This window comes from Siphateles boraxobius, unplaced genomic scaffold, assembly GCF_051911475.1.
Source record: "Siphateles boraxobius isolate OS27281-9 unplaced genomic scaffold, OSU_SipBor_1 130, whole genome shotgun sequence".
NCBI classification, from domain to species: Eukaryota; Metazoa; Chordata; class Actinopteri; order Cypriniformes; family Leuciscidae; genus Siphateles; species Siphateles boraxobius.
Genome location: NW_027508734.1, coordinates 47,298,627 through 47,321,199, shown reverse-complemented (window position 1 = coordinate 47,321,199; position 22,573 = coordinate 47,298,627). Strand labels below are relative to the sequence as shown.

General features: G+C 39.8%; 1 protein-coding gene and 1 long non-coding RNA gene across 4 annotated transcripts in view; one reads left to right on the top strand and one right to left on the bottom strand.

Annotated features, from left to right (window-relative positions):
* Window positions 1-6,044: 6,044 nt before the first annotated feature.
* Window positions 6,045-6,826, bottom strand: LOC143736674 (uncharacterized). Its single transcript, XR_013203550.1, has 3 exons — window positions 6,687-6,826; window positions 6,517-6,590; window positions 6,045-6,109 (listed from the first exon to the last, which is right to left on the bottom strand). It is a non-coding gene; the product is annotated as an uncharacterized LOC143736674 (long non-coding RNA).
* Window positions 6,827-7,950: 1,124 nt separating this feature from the next.
* The window catches only part of trmt44 (tRNA methyltransferase 44 homolog), a 182,013-nt gene continuing 167,390 nt past the window's right edge, over window positions 7,951-22,573 (top strand). For 2 of the 3 annotated variants that reach the window (XR_013203702.1, XM_077229587.1), the window contains exons 1-2: window positions 7,954-8,440; window positions 8,517-8,631. Coding sequence is in view for 2 of the 3 variants with exons in the window: in XM_077229587.1 (XP_077085702.1) it covers window positions 8,101-8,440; window positions 8,517-8,631 (455 nt within the window). In the remaining variant the exon portion in view is untranslated. Of the gene's footprint in view, window positions 8,441-8,516; window positions 8,632-22,573 lie in introns of all 3 variants that reach the window. The other variant, XM_077229586.1, reaches the window with a different exon arrangement.

Here is a 22,573-nt window from a genome sequence, read left to right as displayed (position 1 = left end):
ACAGAGAATAGACCCTCTTAAATAATCAGCCTAAAAGAAAAACATAACAGAAAGATGGGATTGCGCCGTTAAGGTGCAATCATTCCACACAAACAAAACCTACCTATATGAAAGGGTACAGAGACTGCACGTTGAGCGCAACAAACACACGCCAGAACAATCACCACCTGTTGCTGTAAGAACCCTTTATGCAGTCCTAATGATAGAACTAACCACCTGCACCTGAAACTGATTGCTGGCCAGTCTCCTCCCACATTCACCCCCCCTAAAAGATGTCGTCGCCTCGACGACAAGGACTAACTTATAACCAGGGTCTAAAAGGATTAGCTTGGTTTAGACCTGTGAAGGCAGCAGCCCCTACCGCCCCAACATAAATGCTCGTCACTGCAGATTGAGGCAGATGGTACGGATTTGAATGTTGACCAGCTGTTGGCCTTGAAGTACGTCGAAGGGTCAGCATCTCCTCTTGAGGCTGTGGCATCTCCTGCTGACAACTGGCTTGAGGGGAATGAGGTTGCAATGTCTCTTGCTCCAATCCATCACTGACTGGAATGACATTTCCCTGAGCGTCGGAATCTGCCTCCTGGACACTAATTCCTCTACCAGGCGTTAACACATGGTATACCCCTTCTTGACAGCTGTCGACAGACAGAATAGACTTTTCGTTAGTAGGCCACACCGAATAATCCTCTTCACACAATCCAGCTTCTTGGGCACCCGCTTGTGGACAGGGCTGGGGTATTACTGGTTCACAGGGCTGATCTTCAAGCCGAGCTGCCCTCATCTCAGTCCTATGTATCCTGCGTGCATCACTAGCACCATCAACTGATGTAACTGTGTATGGAGCACCGGGTTTGTCTGGCACATTGACTACTTTATACAGCACTGGTGACCACACATCTTGGATCTTATGACGGCCTCGATGGCGATGGTCTTTTAAATAAATCAGTTGCCCTTTGCTAAATCCAAGATCGTGTACCTGGTTATTGTGATGCTGTTGTCGATATTCTGCTGCTTCTTCAAGATTTTTCCGTGCTAAATTACGTGCCAGCTGGAGCCGTTCCTGGTGGTGCTGAACCCACTCTTCCCCGGAGTTAATTACTCCCTGGTCAGCCTCGGAGACATCCATCCCCAAAAGGGAATCAACCGGAAGTTGCGGGGACACCCCAAACATTAAAGAATACGGTGAATGGCCAGTGGAGCGATGAGTTGTCGTATTATACGCCCAAACCAGCTGAGAGATGTACTTAGGCCACGCCCGTTTTTTCTCTGGAGGAAGGGAGCGAAGCAGGTCATGAAGAGTCCGATTGAATCTCTCACACTGCCCATTTCCCTGTGGATGGCATGTTGTGGTCCTAGATTTTTCAATCCCATAGAGGCTACAGAGCTGTCGAATAAGAACACTCTCAAAGTTTCTCCCTTGATCAGAGTGTATCCTTTTAGGCACTCCAAAACGATAAAACCAGCTCTCGACCAGGGTTTTGGCTACGGTAATGGCGCTTTGATCTTTAGTAGGCACCGCCTGTGTATATTTGGAAAAGACATCAGTCATGACCAACACGTTTTCTCGCCGATCCGTACCAGGTTCCAAAAGAGTGAAATCTATTGCAAGAACCTCCAGTGGTTGGCTAGCAAGGAGAACACCTTGATATGTCTTCACTCCTGGCTGAACAGCTTTTGAGAGTATGCAACGTTGACAATGCTGGCAGTACTTCTCGATCTCAACTCCCATTCCAGGCCAATAGCACCTTTGCCTGATCAGATCAGTAGTCCTTCGCACCCCCTGATGCCCATGCCCATCATGAAGGTTATACAGAACTTCCTGGCGGAGGCAAGAAGGCAAAAGTAACTGAAAAAACTCTTCACCGTGAGATGTCATTGCCCGTCTATACAACAGGCCGTTTTTCTCAGTTATCCGATCCCATTGACGAAGCAGACACTGAAGATCTCTTGACAGTTGTACCCGTTGTTCTTTAGTTGGTAATTGCCCCAACCTCCAGAATGAGAGCAATGACTTCAACAGGGAATCTGCACCTTGTAGTAACACCAAGTCAGCTCTGGAACGACTGGGAAACACCCCAATCTGTTGCAACATCACATCGGCACCTGCATTTTGAGTTACATCAAGGAGGCATTGATCATGAGGGTCAAATCCGTCACCACGATCCTCACTGGCCTGCTCACTGTATTGGCGAGAAAGAGAGTCAGCATTGCCATTGACACGACCTGGGCGGTACTGCACAGTAAAATCAAAAGCAGCCAATTGGGCTACCCATCGTTGTTCAGTGGCACCCAACTTAATTGACTGGAAATGGCTGAGAGGATTATTATCAGTATACACAGTGCATTTACTTCCCAGCAAGTACTCTCTGAATTTCTCCGATAAAGCCCATTTAAGTGCCAAAAGCTCCAATTTCATAGAGCTATAATTCTCCATGTTTCTCTCAGACCTTCGTAGCGACCGGCTGGCATAGGCTACTGGCTTCAACCTGCCCTGATTTTCTTGAGACAGCACAGCCCCTAAGCCCTGATGACTCGCATCAACTTCCACCACAAATGGCTTAGTAAAGTCGGCAAAGGCCAGAATAGGGGCACATGTAAGAGTCCTCTTTAATTCTCTGAAACTTTGCTCACACGCATCGGTCCACATGTTAGGCAAAAACGTACCTGGTTTAGCCTTGCCTTTCTTTGCAGTTCTAAGAACATCAGCAACCAGTTGATGGAGGGGGGCAGCTAATTGGGCAAAACCCTTCACAAAGCGACGATAGTAACTACAGAAACCCAGGAAAGACCTGACTTCCGTCACATCACGAGGCCGCCTCCAATTTGCCACAGCGGATGTTTTTTCTGGATCAGTCGCCACCCCTTCTTTGGAAACACGATGCCCCAGGTACTGCACTTCCTGTTTAAAGAAATGGCATTTACTTAACTTTGCTTTTAGCCCTTTCTTTTTCAGTCGGCTAAGAACCACCTCCAATCTCTGCAAATGCTGTTCCACAGAAGAAGAGAAGACAATAACGTCATCAAGATACAAAAGGACAGACTGCAGGCTCTGGTCACCGAATATTCTTTCCATGAGCCGTTGGAAAGTCCCTGGTGCATTACACAACCCAAATGGCATTCTCTCAAACTCAAAGAGCCCAAAAGGTGTGCAGAAGGCAGTCTTTGCTTTATCTTTTTCAGCCACAGGAACCTGGTTATAGCCACTCGCCAGATCTAGGGTAGAAAACCACTGTGCACCTGCCAGGGCATCTAAAGACTCTTCAATACGGGGAAGTGGGTAAGCATCCTTCCGTGTCTTGGCGTTCAATTGTCGATAGTCCACACACATTCTTAGCTCGCCACTCTTTTTCTGTACCAACACAATAGGGGACGCATAGGGACTACTGCTTTCTCTAATTACCTTACTTTCCAGAAGTAGCTTAATGTGATCTTTCACAGCCTGCCACTGTGTAGGAGGTATTCTCCTATATCTCTGACGAACTGGGGTATTATCAGTAAGTGGAATTTCATGTTCAATCTCATCGGTACACCCTAGGTCACCCTCACTCTTAGCAAAGACCTGATGGTACTTCTCCAATAACTCTTTTACTTGTCTTCTCTCCACAGATGTTAACCCTGGCCATTGTAATGCTGAAATGGTCTCCGATAAAGGCACATGAGATCCCATAACTGTATGGGCAGTCACTACAGTCACATGCGCAACCTCTTCACCCTCCCCAACAAAATTCAACTGCTGTCCTTCAATTCCCTCAACCTGATGTAACTTGCCCAACACCTGTTTTGCATGCACTGTGGCCCCTGTGACTCCTACATTAACCACTGGTACATAAGTCACACCATTTACCACTGTCACTAAGGATGGTGACAGCAACAAACCTGAAGCAAGATCTGAGCCCCCTGGCTCTAACAACATGTGTTTTGGGGCGGTGTAGGGAACCTTTGGGCAAGTAACTTTTACAAATTTTAGTGACCCTGCTGGAATAAAATCTCCTGCCCTTTCAAGCACACGGACCCTACCTTCACTGCTTACTGGGCAAACCTCTAATCTATGGCAATGGCGCAAAGCCTTCCCCCAGCCTGCTTTGGCCTGATCAGCATCTAACGAGCTAAACAAGACTTCCCCTTGTTGTACAAATAGCTCTCGATAACATTCTCCAATTACATTCATTCCCAATAGTCCTGGTACTACCTCTTGTTGTGAAACACCAAAGGGATCTTTCACCACTAAAACCCCCCTGCCTGGAATGTTTCTGCCTAACACCTCGACATCCAATTCCAAATAGCCTACATAAGGGATATCTAGCCCATTAGCTGCCTTCAAGGCAAGCCACCCACATGATCGAAGTCTAGGGGCGATCAGATGTTTAAATGACTCTTTAAAAAATGACTCCGTAATGGTGGTGACCATAGAGCCTGTATCCAATAGACATTTCACTTCTACCCCGCCCATCACCACATCAACAATTGGACATTTACCTATAAGAGGTGGTGAATTTTGCATGCTACTGACATTATTAATGCTTGTTTTCCCCCCCATCTCCCATACCTGAATGTCCAGTAGCAGCCGGGGTGACATTCGTCTCAACAGATGGGCTAGTGGGTCGTGGTCTCGGCCCCTGGCGACACTGACGAAGAATGTGTCCAGGTTTACGGCAGCGCAGACAAATAGGCAGACCTTCTGCAGTAAACTGATAATTAGAATTAAGGGGACGGGAGGCAGACTGGTCCGAGACAGATTGTATTTTAGCTAAACTTTGTAGAATGCTATCAATTTGCAACTGCTGTCTATGAAGTTGCTCTTGTAGAGCGGACAAATCAATCCCCTTCCCAGTCTCCATTGAATTACAGGCCCCCTCCACATTACAGTCAGCTTCTTGATGGTAAAGTCCTACTCGAGCCTGTCCAAAAGGTTTCTCACCCTCTTCAGCCCATTTAATAGCCTCCTGTCGGAGTGCCAAAAATGAAATTAACGGGTTTTGTCTCACGATACTCTTTAACTCCCTGCGCAATGCCACATCACGCACGTGTTCAACAAATTGGTCTCTAACCAAGGTATCTGAATCCATTAGCTTATTTGGATAAGAACGCTGGATATTCCCCATTAAAGCCCACAGTGAGTGAGAAAACTCTTTTAATGACTCTCCATCTTTCTGTTTTCTTTCAAAGAACTGTTTTTGGAGACCAACAAAGGAAGAGGAGGAACCATACAATTCTTTTAGAATTTGAAAAACAATCTCAGGGTTTTCCCGATCTGTCAAAGAGCGAAATCTAATTTCTGCTTTAGCTTCCCCCTCCAAGTGATCATAAAGGAAGAGGGCCTTCTCTCTATTAGTAATGCACCTATCCCTAAGACATGCTTCAACATTCTCAATCCAATCATAAACCGATAAGTCGGTTTGGGATTTAGAGCCAGAAAAATAAGGACACTTCCTCTCCCGCTGAATATAAACAAACCTTTCAGGTGTTGCTTGACCAGGGGGATTTGAGGCAATATTAAAAACCTCAGGTGGTCCACTGGTACTACTTGCAGCTGAACTGGCACCCCCTCCTTGATGAACCTGTGCATTAGCTACTCGCAACCTTTGTACTTCCTCACGTAGAGCAAGAAGTTCCTCCTGTTCCCCTTCAAAACTCATATTTGCAGCAAGCCAAAGTTAATGTACAACATATAAACAAAATAATGAGAGAAAAAAGAAAAGAAAAATTGGCAAGTTATTTGTAGTCACTGGCCTCTGGGTCCCCACTGGGCATCTCCGGGCAGTCGCTCCTCTTGTTATCCCGTACCAGCCACTGTTTCTATTTTAACAATCATACAATAAATAACAGTTAAGATTACATTAAGACCCTGCCGACTTACGCCAAAAATGTAGTGTAGGAACCATAAACTGACTACGCCACCTCCTTACTTAAGGCAGGAGGAGCCCTCTACAGGTCACAATATGGATTTGGACAACAGATGTAGTTTATAAAAATATAACAATTTTATTGTTCCAATAAAACCATCAAATGTTAAAACGTGTTGATAATAACAGTCACAAAAAAATTAGAATTAGCTCTCCTCAAGACTGCAAGAGGGGCGGGCCTGCCCTTGTGGACCTCCTACCACCTGTAAGAGACAAGAGAAAACAGAAGAAACCCCACAGCAAACACCGCAAATAAGTAGTAACCTTTAAGTCACTATTTCAGTGCCAACCTCAAGTACACACCACACAGCAGTGTCACACCACCCAAATCACACCGAATGAGGCTTTAGTGTAGATGCAGGCCCGGCCCTATAAAAAAGTCTTTGAGCACTGGAACATACAAAAAGAGGAGAGCAGTACCAGGAAACAAAGAAAAACTATTTTTAAGATCAAAATCAATCTCGAATAACAACAACAATAAACACAATATAAATCTAAAATATACAAGAAACAGTGGCTGGTCTGCCCCTTTAACAATAAAGGACACATGCATGTTAGTACACATCAATGCAGCCCACAATATAAAACAATCAAACAAAACATAGCCTACTTTAGCGAAAGTACAGCTGCAACACAGTTACCCAATCTCAGCTCTCAATCCCCAAACCTGATTGATAAAGGGTACTATAAAACAAGAGAAGAGATTACTACATCAACTACATTTGTCTGTTAATTGCATCAAACTCACAAACGATCGGTCTTAGTGTATACTGCGTTTACCAGTATTCAGCATTCCAACACGGCCGTCAGCCCATTGAAGGTACCGCAGCAATAAATGTTTGTCTGCCTCGCTTCCCAGACAGAGAATAAACCCTCTTAAATAATCAGCCTAAAAGAAAAACATAACAGAAAGATGGGATTGCGCCGTTAAGGTGCAATCATTCCACACAAACAAAACCTACCTATATGAAAGGGTACAGAGACTGCACGTTGAGCGCAACAAACACACGCCAGAACAATCACCACCTGTTGCTGTAAGAACCCTTTATGCGGTCCTAATGATAGAACTAACCACCTGCACCTGAAACTGATTGCTGGCCAGTCTCCTCCCACATTATCTTAGAAAAAAAAACTTTTGCTGATATCTTTGGATCGGATATGTTTTCGTTGTTAAAATCCCCATGATCAAAGAGGGCACTAATACACATGTGCACAGCAAAAATCACAACTTTTGCATGCTGCGCACGCAAGTTATTTAAGGTGTCTCAACTGTACTCATGTCTCAACTGTAGGCTTACACAGTCTACCCCATCGCGCAAATTGGACAGATTTTTTCTTCTAAAAAGAGCTAGCCGCTTGCAAATTCTCTTTAAAGTTCTTATGCTAATTATTGTTCTGTCATAATTAGCTAAAGTTGATAGTATTTCTTTGTTACTGAAAGAAAGTCTAAAATATAGCTTGACTAAGTGATCCAACTCTGCCATGTCCTCTATCAGTATAGGCTATGCAATGAACACTGATCCAATGCGTTATTCCCTACATTTCATTTTGACTTTTTTTTCTCGAAACACAACGACTTTATTCTCGAAATGTAAGGAGTTTATTCTCAAGATTGTATTTCGACCTTTTTCTCGAAATTTAAAGAGTTTTTTTTCTCGAATCACAACGACTTTCTCGATATTTAATGAGTTTATTCTTAAGATTGTATTTCGAGTTAATTTCTCGAAATTTAACCAGTTTAATTTCGCATTATAATGACTTTAATCTCGAGATGGTTTTATTTTTTTTATTATAGCTTGGCCCTAATCCTCTTCTGTAGATATAGGATGATATTATTAAGTTTATAAAATAAAGTAGGCTAAATAAGTAAAGGAATATAGTCTTTTTTATATATTTTTTGTCTATTTGATTTCTTTTATTTTTATAGGTTGTTTATTTGTTTTGCTTGTTTTTCATGTTTTATTTTCATCCCGCAAATACCCTGATCCACACTCCAGTCCATTCGGTGGTGGTAATGAACCATTAAGTTAGGTTGTCAACCACCTATAAACACAGAAGAAGAAGAATAAGAAGAAGAAGTAGACGACGACAACAACGTCAGCCAACTGGTTTAAACGTGTACTCGTGGTTAGAGTGGACATTACTCTAGTAATTTTGTGTGGCTGTTTTTATATATGTTATTGAGGTCGGAAGCATGTCGAAACCTTCTGAAATAAACATGACAGATAAGGGCAGCGCAGAGAGCCTGTGGTCCGCTGCTGACGTCTGGATCAAGAAACCACATGTAGCAAACAAGAGACTGTGTGGCGTGACAGAGACAGAGTACAGGGACGTGGACACTGCGGAATTAAATCAGGTTTTATCTTGTCTTCTGGGGACCAATATTGAGAAGACTGATATTTCTGTGTTTCTTCACGCGTATGTTGTGGTTGAGGAGCATGAAACTGCAGGACGCTGGTGTGTTGGAGTAAGAACTATCATTCCCAAAGTGAATAAGACCGGAGACTGTCGGTACAAAGAGGTTGTCATTAAAGGTGAGACACAGCACGGAATTAACTCTTTGGATATTTTGTCTCTCTTTTGATTTTTAAAAATGTCTCTCTTTTTTAGATCTGGTTGGAAATGCAGTGACATTTATTCCTTTTGAAGTGAATGGCGTGGAACAGGTTACTCTAAAGAGCAGTAATATTTATCAAATACAACTGCAGTTAAAGCCAGATGAATGGTGAGTATACTTGGATGAACAAAAAAAAAATACATTGACTGGTAGTTGTGCCTTTGAATGGAATATTAAAGGCCTCAAAATGTGAAAACGGTTCAATGAGTACATTGAAATTGTAACTTTTTTTTTGGTAGGGATGAGTCAAGATTTTCGAATATTCGATTAGTTGATTTAATTATAGGATATCAAATAGTTGTGCGTTCATTGTCTAAAAAAATAAAATCCCCATTTGTTTCGTTGCTGATGCTGTGGTTCATGTAACCAGAGGGTGACGCTGCCAATAACGCACCTAAAAGCTGTCAATAAACTCTCAGACAACCGAATAACACATTGTTTCACACCAGAGCATGTGAGTGGAGCGGTAATATTTCCTGCAGAGAGGAGAGCGCCTTTCTAAAGATTGCGCTCGTTTAACCCAGAATGCACTTTGTGACATGCTGATTCGAAAATAGGTGAAATAAGTAGGCCTGCACCTGACTAAAGTTTTTTCTAGTCGAATAATAGCCTAGTTGTTCATTTAAACCAGGGGTGGGGAACGTTGATCTTGGAGGGCCGTTGTCCAGCAGAGATTAGCTCCAACCCTAATTAAACACACCTGAAGCTAATCAAGGTCTTCAGGATTGCTAAAGTTACAGGCAGGTGAGTGTTTTTTTCAGGGTTGGAGCTAAACTCTGCAGGACAATAACCATCCAGGATCAACGGTCCCCACCCCTGATTTAAACCATTAGTCGACTAATCACATATTTATATTAATTTTATTATTTATATATAATATAATGAGCTATTACGTAATATATAGCTTATTCCACACTCAAGTGCACGCTTAAAGCTTGCCACAAAGAACGGACAAAAGTAGGCTAATGATTATAAATGTGTCAAATATAGAAAAGGAGTCATTTTAATTGTTTTAGGGATGGGACGATTACCGGTTTCACTATAAACCACGATAAAATGTACTGATGGTTAGTAATATCATTTAAAATTCAATTATCATTAAAACCGTGTTTGATTATCACGATTTTAATAACTCACTATAAATCCTGTCCAGCCAGCAACAGTCTGACGCAGGCGCGCAATGTTGCGTTTTTTTTTTTATTCGAGAAGGAATGGCGGAAGGCAGTGACGTGTTAGAGAGATTTTTCAGCCTTTTAAGAGGACCAAATCTGAGGTTTCGTCATATTTTGGCACAAAAATCCTGAGGGAAACTTAATCGAGGATGGTCACTCTGTCCGCAGAACATGCACAAAAAAAGTCACTGCAATAGGGGTAAACACTTCAAATCTGCCGAGTCGTCCTGTGTGACCATCATCCACTGTTGTAGCGAACGCAAGGCAAGTTAACTTTGATCTCAATACTGAAACTACGTCTGGGAAATAATTGGGCACAAAATGTTGTTTTGAGTTGATATATTTTATCTCACTCACTTGAAATAAACTTGAAAAATTTGCAGCAAGTGGCTTTGAGCCAAAACGAACAAGTTCAAACAAGACTATTAAGAGTGTAATTTAAGTGATAATAATGTATATTCATTGTACACTTATAGCACCGATTTCTTTTACCACATACGGGCACATATTTAATAGAGATTAATGTCTCTATTCTTACCTGTTAAATCCATTTTGTACAGCGTACAAAACTCGTCCAGACAAGATGATCACAACAATATTATCAAATTCTGTAAACAATAAATCAACTCTGATTTAATTTTCAATACAATCAAAAACGGAGACGCAAGATGACAAGTTGTATTTGAATGAAATGAGACAGCGTGTCCGTTGTGATACATGGATGTGCGCGCTGTGTTATAGACCATTTCAAGGACGTAAACAATAACAAACGCGTTGGAATGCTACTGCGCATGTCTGGCCCTGAAGCACTTCCGGTGTCGCATTTTTTAACCACAGAGCTGTCAAAACAAAATGACTAGCACATACTTTTCAAGTCTAGCTAAAACAGAACAGTTAAGATATTTAAAGAAAATTCTAATAGGCGATAGCGTGGAATTACCGGACCCTTTAAATCATACGCTGAGGCGACAACTATTCACTCAGAACGTAAAACATTTACCTGAAGTGTCGTATCCAGACGTGTACGATTATCTGGTTGAGGCCGAGTGTGTCTACACTAGAGAAGCGGTCAAGGCATATCGTAGCCTAGATGCTTACAACTACTTCCTTAGTGGAAAAGTTGGTAACATTTGTTCCTACAATGTGGACGATGTTTGTCTTGTATTTGGTGAAGTTGGAGCAAGTCAGACATTGTCAAAAACGTACTCTGCATGGTTCGTTGCTAAGGTGACCGGGGAGGTTATAAGTGGGCATTGCACTTGCATGGCAGGGTAAATATGTCTATCCAAATACTAAATCACATTGCTAATCCTCTAGTAAACGAATTGTTGTGTTCTATTACCTATTGCATAATTAATTATTTCATACGTTTGGAAATATTTGTGGTTAGGTGAAGTGTGTAGCCATGTTGCTGCGATCCTGGTTGCTGTGGAACAGTGTGTTGGAGAAGGTTTGAATTAGGGATGCACGATATATCGACCATATATCGATATCGGCCGATAAATGGTCTTTTTTGATGTTATCGTTATCGATCCGATAAGAAAATTTGGCCGATATATCAAAGCCGATAAATAATAGATTATTTACTTCAGTTGAGAGATGCGCGCTGTTCGCCATGATGGTTCTGAATGATTGGATTCACTTCGAAAAGGAAGATACAGTTCAGTGCAACATGTGCAGCACAAATCTGTCACATAGGCTTCATAACATTATAATAAAAACGCCTGTAAAAGAATGTTGTGAATTCTTGTTTGCCAGTGTTTCAGCGCGACGAGCGCGTTGTTGTGGAAAGAGCGCATCTATGGAGTTAAGCCTTCATGACAAGCATAGTCAAGTTCTCTTGAGCATTCGCAGCATTCTGTGCCATTGTAAGTTGTACTATGTTTATTTTGTGTATATATATCTGTATTGTTATATATAATTATATATATATTATCCTATATTATTAATCTAATATAGGATGCGTTTGGTTGAGTTAATGAACGATGCAGTAGCGCTTCATTGTACCGGTGATCATCTTTATAGCCTATTTAGCGTGCACGCAGCTCAAACAGCAATGCACATTCCTAACTATAATTGGGACTGTCATATACATGCCATTATAATGAGAACACTATTGTAATAAAACGTTGTGAATTCTCTGGGTTTAGTTGCCGTGTTTCAGCGCGTTGTTGTGGGAATAGCGCGTCCAGAACAGGGATTAGGCCTACTACAACATTGTGACCAGCACAAGTTCGATTGTGCATTCACGTCATTTTGTGCAGATAAGTCGTAATATAAAGTTGATGTAAAATAAATATCTGATTAATCTCACATATGATGCGTTTCGTGGATTTAAACAGCCTGCTAGAAAAGTTCTTCAGTTTCCCGGTGCTCGTTCTCTTCAGCTTAAGCACGCGCAGATTGAACAACAATGCAAAACATTAAAAGCTATGATTGGGACTGTCATATAATTATAATTGTATTCACTATTGTAATAAATTTGTAAATTCTTTGGGTTTGCATTCTTCAGCAACCGTTGAGTTGATTAACCTTCTAGCAAAGCGATTTGGTTTAACGTTCGTTCTCTTCAGCTTCAGCGCGTGCAGCTCACACAGCAATGTCATTTGAAACAGTAACTAAGCTATTAAAGATTTTTACTATCACTGTAATATTAAAAATGTTTAATTTTTTTCAAAAATATTGTGTTATAATTAATAACTACCATTATTTTGTTCTCGTATTATTTTCATCAACGATATGGTTTAATAAAAATAATTTCCTTATTGTCCGTGCAGAGGCGATTCCATTTTATTGATCCATTTTGTTTCTTTATATGCAGCCCAATGTTATCCAATGACTTGTTTGCATTATTTAGGTATTTTATTTTTTGTTAGGCAATAGATTTTTTGATAACACTTTACAATAAGGTCTCATTTGTTAATGCATTAACTAACAGAGAGCAATAGCCTTTGTTATAGTAGTTAATAAAATATGTGTGTTAATGTTAGTTCACAGTGCATTGACTAATGTTAACAGATACAACTTTCTTAAAAATGTCTTATAAAATTGTTGGTTCATGCTAACTAATGCTAACAAAATTAAACCGTATTATAAAGTGTTACCATTTTTTTAATAAAGAAAGTGGCCCATAGGAGTGTAAAATTTATTTTAAAAGTTAAGGAATCTTACACTGGTTCAAACTAGGCTGTACTGTATTGTATATGTTTGATTTATGTTAAAAGTGTTTGAGACAAGGCTTTTAATGGTGAGGTATGTTTATGTATACAGGCTATCAAAGTATATACACATCCCTTGTAATCACATAATTCTAATCACATCCCTTATGAAAATTAAATATGGTTTTACTGCAAATAGAAAACATGACTATTGTAGTTAAACCATGGTAACCACAAAATTAACCATAGTTTTTTTAACACTAACCATAGTTTAACCATGGCATTTATAATAAAACTGTGGTTATACAAATGAGGATCAAAAAACGAAACAAAAACATGGTTACTAGACTTTTATTTGGTTAATAACCATAGTTAATTTTCATAAGGGGTGTGTTTCTGCTTTTATTCAAAAGTAGATACTCGCAGTAAATTTATAATCCCACTTTGTTTTAGATTGATCCAAAACCAGTAGCAGACATAGACTTTTCCAAGCCTGTCAGACAAAGAGCAATTCAGAGTAGGGACCCCATCTTACCCACTGTAGTCACACCTGTCTCACCAAGCATGCTTTTTAAGTCATTGAAGGTAAGGAATTTGCAGAAACCTGATGACAATATATGCAAAACGCATGTTCCTATATGGGTTGCATGGATATAGTCACATACATGAATACATATATGGATATAGTCACCATATATACACATGTATCTAACTATATCTGTGAAATAAATAAAAACCATAAGAACACATTTCATGTTTTCCATACACATACAGTATATGTGTGTGTCTGTGGATTTTGAATGGATTGAAATGAGATAGTTATGATTTTGACTAGTTACTAGATTGTTAATATTGTTACTCATTTGTTCCTGTGAAGTTATTCATTAACAAAGGAACCATATTCTAAAGCATTAACACATAATGTAAACCAAATGCAATACAGATATGCAACTATACCTTCATCAGTACATACATTCACTCTTAACATGTTTTTTTTTGGAAATGATCTATATTGTGAAAAAATAAAATAAATAAAAACAAAATAGATTTGACTATAACTTAATGCATTCTGATTTCAGTATGAGATCCCAGACTGTGCACTGTTTACCACTATAACTGTAGGTAGTGATACAGACACTGCATCTGACGGAGAGCAGGAGAAGACAGACAGGGTTGATGTTCTGACTACAGCTGAGGCAGATTCTAGTGAGGAATCGCACGTAGCAGTTCCGCGTGACACACCTTGTACCGACAGCACTGTAGATGCAACAAACTTGCCAAAGCCCCTTGCACAGCTTTTTGATGAGAAGCACAGTTTATTATCACAAGATGAACTACAAAATGAGCTAGATAAAATCATTACAACCATGCCTACTTACTTTAATTAACTGAATTGTAAGCACCTCCAAGAAAGTACACTAGGTCAGTCCTCTTCTGAACAGTGGTTTGAGAAGAGAGAGGGCAGAATCACTGCTAGCCACTTTAATGAAGTGTTAAGAAGCAAGACAAGTCAAGCTAGTGTGACATCTAAAATCATCGGCTACACATCCAGCAGAAATGTACCAGCCTTAGCTTGGGGAAAGAATAATGAAAAACTAGCTAGAGAAGCATTTACTTCCAACCAGATGACTTGTCATGACAGCTTGATAGTGGAAGAAATAGGGTTAGTAGTAAATCCAAAGTTTCCTCATTTAGGAGCCAGCCCAGATGGAATAGTCCATTGCAAGTGCTGCCCACGTGCAACACTTGAAATAAAATGCCCCTTAAAGTATGCAAATATGTCCATAACTGATGCTATCAAGAGCAAAGATTTCTGTCTGGGAAAAAACTTTGAGTTTAAACAGAACCATGCATACTATGCACAAGTTCAGGGGCAAATGGCAGTGTGTGAAGTCCAAACATCTTTCTTTGTCATTTGGACAACAGAGGACTGCCACATTCAGAAAGTAGAGTTCTCTAAAAAGTACTGGGCTCAGATCAGAACAAAACTGGACCTCTTCTACAGACAGCACATTCTCACAGAAATTTGCACACACAAACTGATGAAACAATTTCTGATTGCAGAGACTTCCTGTTTGTGTAAAATCAGGTCTAAAACATGTGTCACACAGTGCTCTGTCTGTCACAAGGTGTTTCATCTGAGATGTGTAGGCTTAAAAAGGTAGCCTGGTGAGCAATGGTTTTGTTCAGCGTGTTCACCATAATCCAAATAAATGTGAAATCATACACAGCCTTTGAAGTAATGTTAAAATTGTTATTTTAGTTATTGTAATACATTCAATCAATTGCAGGACAACAAATGTAATCATTAACAAACAAATGTTTAATAATTGTAGATAGTTAGTGTAGTGATCTTTTTCTTTGTAGAAAAGTTAGAAGCTCAGACCAGGAGACGGTGGAAGTTTTCCAAGCAGAAGTTCTTTATTGCTTGTCGGTAGCTGCAGTCATTCCAACATCGTCTAACTAAGGGAACTTTTCATTGCAGTTTATATACATTTCAAGGGGGGAGATTAATTTCATAGAGGAGGGGACTCTTGATTCAGCTGGTTACCTGATTTCATCAGGTAACAGTGTAACTCAGAGTCTTGAGATGCTAATCCAATCAGCCTGATTAGATCAACAAAAGGCCCAGCTGACCTTTGAGATGTGACAAGAGGTTAATGTCCGAAACCCTGATTGCCTCAAAATGGACAAAACAGTGTGCAACTTTCTCAGTTAAAATACTATAGTATTGGAAGCTCAATTAAACATTTAAATAAAATTTGTAATCCTACATTTCCCCCTTTGAGAGTTCTAAATAACTCTCACAAAATACAAATTGAAACACTTAAACAAACATGCAATTTTAGGGTCCGTGACGTCCCTACGGGTAATAGTCTTTTCTGGTAGGAACTGTGATTTTCTCGAGAGAGGCGTGATTCATATGTTGAATGAAACACTTGATACTGTGGACGCATAGATAGCACGCCAGTAGAACAAACAACAACACAATTGCTATTTCCATTATCCACAGCCAGGGTTTCCCAATCAAGTTTCCGAACCATGAAAAATTAACTTCAGTCATCTGGTGTAATTTTGCTGACAGATCAAGAATGTCTTGTTGGATTTTGCTTAGTAGAACGACAATCTTGATCATGTTGATGGATGATTGAAGGTTTCGTATGTGAGTCTCTGCGTTGTGTATTTTTTTTTTTTCTTTCGTGATAGTTGGTTCGGCAGTGGGTCTAGTTGTTTTCTGGAGGTTGTGGCTTCATACGCAGGTGAGGAGGTTGGTGCGTATGGTTCCCGGACTGTCATCAAGTGGTGTCTGCCAGAGTAAGAAAGAAAAACAAAAGACTGTAGAGCAGTATTTGTTCAGACACTAGGATTGTGAACTTTTTCTGAGTCTGCTAGACAGTGGAGCAGTATTTGTTCAAACACTAGGGTTGTAAACTTTTCTGAGTCTGCTATTGTTGTTCCCTCTTTCCCTATTTCTTAAACCTTTGACACCTAAGGAACAGTGAGGTAAGGATGGACTAGGATAGGGCCTATGAGGGAAGTCTTCACCCCAGGGTTAACCCTCCAAAGCCTGTTGCGTTCGGTTCTTCCCGAGGCTCCTCACTGGTTCCGTGTCCTAACCTATCCCTGTAGGTGAGGGAACAACCTTACAGTGTGTACAATGAGTCCAGGTTTTCCTTCCCTGACACAATACTGTAGCTGCTGTAATCAACATCACTTGATGTGGCCCATGTCACTTTGGTTCTAATGGAGGAAAGTCTTTGTACAGATCAATTATTGATTCAGGAGGCATAATTTTCTTCTGTGCTGCACTACCTGAACACACTTGTACAGTTGCATAGAAACAAGCCTGTTTAGCTGCCATATCAGCAAGAGCATTACCTTTAGCTTCCGTTGAATTAGTTGTGAGATGTGCTTTCACTTTGATCACTGCTAATTTCTTTGGAAGTTTCATGGAAAACATTAGATCTTTCACTAATTCAGCATGCTTAATGGGGGATCCCGCAGAAGTTAGAAACTGTCTGGTTTGCCAAATGACACCAAAATCTTGAATTACCCCAAAAGCATATCTGGAATCTGTGTAGATATTAGCAACTGATCCTCAAGCTAGCGTGCATGCTCTTGTTAGGGCTACTAGTTCTGCAGCTTGAGCTTAAAAATGATCTGGAAGACGTCCTGAAGCTAAAACTTCCGTGGTGGACGTTACTGCATAACCTGCTCGTCTGTTGCCTTCAATTACTTGAGCTGAACCGTCAACAAACAACTCAAATTCTGAATTCTCTGTGGGAGTTTCTTTTACTTCACTCATAGGTGTATATGTAGGCCTAAGCGTATCACAATCGTGTGTCATTTCTCCTTCATCCTCTAACAAAACTTCAGTCATAGCAGACATCATACATGAGGACGGATTCGTGACAGGTGACAGGTGCACGCTCTAACATTCTTTTTGTTTTTTCTACACTCTTTTCCCCAATGTCCATGTTTACCACAATAATAACAACTGCTGCCCTCTCTCTTAGGACATTTGCGTTTCTGTTGCTTCTCTGCGTTGACCTTAAAGGATGCTGCTGCAATTTTCACTCTTGCCTTGACATCAGAGTTTCTTTCCCAAGTAACTAAACTGTCCAAGTTGTTTTGCAGGGTTCTAGTGACCCATGTGACATTTAAGAAATGCAATGCATTTCTAGACTCTGACAAAATACCATCACACCATGTGCGAGCTAAGGGGCCATTATCATTTAACACCTTCTCTGAAGTGTCCGCTATTCCACTGTATGCAGCAGCTGACTAACAAAATCTTTCTGTGTACTGACTAACAGTTTCATTCTGCTTCTGTACACAACTAGTTATCTTTGACCAGTCCACTTTTGGTCCAACTGCTTTTTAGCACTCTCATAACTCCCTCTCTCAAGTCATCTTTTCTGGCATTTTGAAACTCAAAATAGTTTACAGCATTTTCAAAATCACTGAATTCTGACTCAGTCAAGATCTGTGATATTAGCTGGGTGACTTCAGCTAAAGACATATCGTAGAGCCCCATCTTTCTGGACAATTCTCTCCTAAACTCAGAAAAATTTCTTTGCACTGATGGCAAATTTTCAGCGATTCTCTCGATTTCTTTAGGACCTAAAGATAATTTGACTGCTTGTAGCTGCAGTATGGGGGTAACAGATTGAACAGAGTCAATCCCTTTTGCCCTAGTCTGAGCCTTTTGTCTTGCTCCACACACTTCAAATGCATTTACATCTTTATCTATCAAACCAGAATTTCTAGTGTTTTCTAGTCTACAGAAAGACTGTAAATCAGGATAGCTTTCATCTGACTGTTAGTCTTCAGGGTCACATTTGGTTGAGGCCTGATTATGGCTCACCTTTGTCTTGAAACAGGACACTTGAGTCTGCAATTGTTTGTTTTGTTTATTTAACTTATCAATACACCTAGTTTGTTCTTGTGCAATGGATAAGCTATATTCTCTATGGCAACAGATTATGCCTTTCATGTTTTTCTTTCTGATACATGCACCTAACACCTTCTTGCATTCTTCAGTAGACCAAACTTTGTCTGGATCAATACCAAATGTCTTTGTCAAATCCAATCTAACTGACTCAGTCACTATGGAATCAATTTTCTCTCCTAACAATGACTTGAACTCACTGTCTGTCCATAAAGGGCTAGCTAGTCCATTTTCTCAGTTGATGGAACTAGCCTAGCATTTCTTCTAACCATTTTGTGGATTTCTTTTGTTACCACACAATCAAAAAATCAACTTCTCTGATCAACAGAGGGTATACTTGTTAACACAGATCAAATCTTGTTAAACTTCCTTGTTACCAACACATCGCAAACTATTAGCATGTTACGCTAATCTTCCCTAAAAGAAAAATGCAAAGGATCTTTCACCTTCTTAACTTTTAGAGGATAAAACAAACAAAAACACTAAATCTTCTCTGATCAAAAGAGGCTACACTCGATAACACAGTTAACCTTCCTTGCCCAGAGCAAAGGGTAACACACAAAATATTAGCACGTTACGCTAATCTTCTCTAAAAGGAAATGCAAAGGATCTTTCACCTTCTTAACTTTTAAAGGATAAACACATTCCTGTTTGAACAGAGGTTCACCAATATTAACACGTAATGTTAACCTTCCCTAACTTTAGAGGATACCTTCTCTAGCAACGTAGAGGCTATACTTTCATCTTTAAAATAAACTTTTAAAGGGTAACTTTGTTAGCCAGACACTGCAGCTGTCTGATAACTGTTCTCTGACGGCGCAGAGATTTGTACTGGTCTTCAGTGGTTCTTTGAATAGAGTGAAACTCACCAAATCGTTGTTTATACGGAAAGGATTCCGTCTGGAACTCAGTCAAAAAAAATTTGTTCTTTGTTGAGCTTTGAAGTTTCAGGATTCAGTTCTGGAACTCAGTCTTTGTTGAGTGGAGATTTCAGTTCTGGAACTCAGTCTTTGTTGAGTGGAGATTTCAGTTCTGGATTCAGGTAAGATTCTCTCTGGAATGTAGTCAGATCTTTGAGCTTGAATTCCAATCTGGATTCAGGTGAAGTTAATTCTATCTGGGTCACGGCACCATCTGTAGTGATCTTTTTCTTTGTAGAAAAGTTAGAAGCTCAGACCAGGAGACGGTTGAAGTTTTCTAAGCAGAAGTTCTTTATTGCTTGTCGGTAGCTGCAGTCATTCCAACATCGTCTAACTAAGGGAAATTTTCATTGCAGTTTATATACATTTCAAGGGGGTGGGATTAATTTCATAGAGGAGGGGACTCTTGATTCAGCTGGTTACCTGATTTCATCAGGTAACAGTGTAACTCAGAGTCTTGAGATGCTAATCCAATCAGCCTGATTAGATCAACAAAAGGCCCAGCTGACCTTTGAGATGTGACAAGAGGTTAATGTACCGGCTCCCGCTTCCTCTCCCTCTGACATTTCCGTCAATACAACGAGAGGAAGCGGGAGCCGGTAAGAGGACTTTTCACGAGTGAAGATATTATTGCGCCAAGTCGAAGTGCTCAAAAGCACTTGTTATGGTATTCCGCCATACAATATAGTCATCAATTTTAAACGCTTAGAAAAGGGCAACGGTTTATTTTGTGTCACCAGCCCAGGTCAAGTTACACTACTCGAGTAACTGTGTTTACATAGGGAAAACGTGGAAGTGTTTGGTCGCTTCTCTGCTTGGCCCATATTTAATGCATGGGCTAAGCTAAGTGCTAACATAGTTTTGCGGCAATACAGAGCGATATAGTGCACGAAATGAGACGAGAGAGGTATGTATCAACTCGTCTTAGTTAAGGGAATAACATAGTTTAATAAGAAAAACTGGTGGAGTATCCCTTTAAGATGTTATAATATAACCACTCTAAGCATCTAAGCCTATTTGTGTATTCTGGTAGTTTAACGCTGAAGAAGAGCTGTAACGTGACTTGTTGTTGAACACGCAGTAAAAGCTGATGCACTTTTTGTTCCGTGCGTTTTAACTGAAAAATGAGTACTCCGAATCTTTATTAAAAACCAACAGGCTGGGGATTTTAATTTTTTGTTGTTGTCTGTATTTGACAGACGTGAAATACAAACAAGGTCTCGCAAAGACTGCAATACAATATTTGTTCCTCCATCACGTCCCGGTGTGTACAGTACATGCTGAAATTATTGTTGCGTGGCTACATAAAAGTTTAAGCATATGTGATTCATTGCTGCAATTGGTCTGACTGGCGTGTGTGTGTGTGTGTGTCCGAAGGGTTTTTTTTTTAGGCTATACTCTTGCAATTGAACGTGATCGTTACGTTTACTACTTAAAAATGTCATCAAAGCTAAAAATCATATCTAGTCAAACCGCATCACGACATCGCTACGAATACAGTATGGGATTAAAATCAGCGAACATCAATAGGCTTAGACTACGTTACCTTGTTTCAGTGAGTTAAGTGAATTAAGTGTGTAATGATCCCACACTTTAGAGAATTTCTGCCGTTTATTTACATATTTATTCTCCGCCATCGCGCCAACTAAATTCAAAATATATGCTTCCTGAACAGGTCCGTGTGAATAAACGGTCCGTGTGAAACAATCAAATCCCTGCGCCGCGCATATAGTGCACGTCATAGGAATTTAACGAGGCTTCGAGGCAGAGTTTTTGCCTCGAGGAATTTTTGTAATTGAGTAACTCGAGTAACTCGAGGAATCGTTTCAGCCCTAGTTGCTATTGACGACGGTCAGGAAAATGCCACAGAATAGAATCTTACTTTAAAAAGTGCATAGAGCTGCTTGTTTTATTTGTTGTTTATTGATTCTCAGCATCAGTTCTTTTTTAACACTTTCATCTTCTTTTAACAAAACCGTGATAATATTGATAATCACGAATTTTGGTCACTATAATAGTGATATGAAATTTTCATACCGTCCCATCCCTAAATTGTTTATTAATAAACTAGTGTTTTCTGTGTCAGTGTCGGCTGCAAAGATTAAGATGACGATGCTGACTCACCATCTTCGCAGTAGTGAACGCGCCTATGAGAGAAATGCACATTTACGGATTACATAAGAAGAAAGTAGTCTGTTTCTTTTCGTTTTGAATTGTTTTGTTTAACCTGTTAACCTTCAAGGCCACTTTTGAAAAATCCCCAGAAATGGCATACCCAAACTTAAACAGATACAGTTCATGAACCCTTTGCACTAAAAGCACAAGTATGATCTCATTTGAAAGCTGACACCTAGTAGTTTATTGTAAATGTAGAAATAATTATTGTCATAATGAAAAAAAAATGTTTAAATAGCTTCAAAGTTTTGTAAAGTTATTAGAAATTTACTTTTATGAAACATCTTCATAAAAATAAAATTGAAGTTGGCCCTGGAGGAATCTAGAAATGCACTGCAGCTAAAGCCATATGTGTGACCATTTTATATTTAAAATCTGAAAATGATAAGTCTAAAACTCTGTATTTAGTTAAATGTTTTTCAAGATCATGTCAAATTACTTTATTTTGATTAGACTCTAAAATGCAAACTGATGTTTAGTCATCTTCTGAGTCATCTAATCAGTCTATTGTCTCTATTATTTTGTGGTGCAAACGAGCCCCATTCAGTGTGAGTCTCTCCCTGCACACATTTACACCTCTCCAGACTGGTTATGCCTCTAAATATGCATTTCTTTTGTCTGCATAATAGCTACTAACGACTGGCTATTCACAGGCTATTCATAGGGTTTCAAACCCTAATTTCTTTTATCAAAGTTCTCACTAAATATTTGAAACTGGTATCAAATGCACTGAAACATTTCAGTAAGCATTCCTATTTAGAAAAAAATCATAAAACAATAACTGCTGGTGGCAGGTGCACCTGGGCTAGCTAGCATGTTAGCTTAGCACACCATCAATACACGACCATTTATGAGATTAAAACCATGTTTGTGCTCCAAACTTACTTTATAACGCAAGTCGAGTGTTTTAAATAATCTTCTGTGATCTAATTTGGCTTCAGATAAAAGAAAAATCCGACAGAAAATGTATTATTTATAGTGTTCTGCACGATGATGAAATCTATATCGATTAGCATTACATTATAAATATAATCTATTATTATGAAATACCTGGCATGGCTTGAAGAACACAGGTAACTCAAATATCATTGCAATCATGTTTATTGTCTTCAAAACATCTTTATCTGCATGTTACAGCGATCTCTGTCAGCTACTTTCTGTATCAGTGACGTC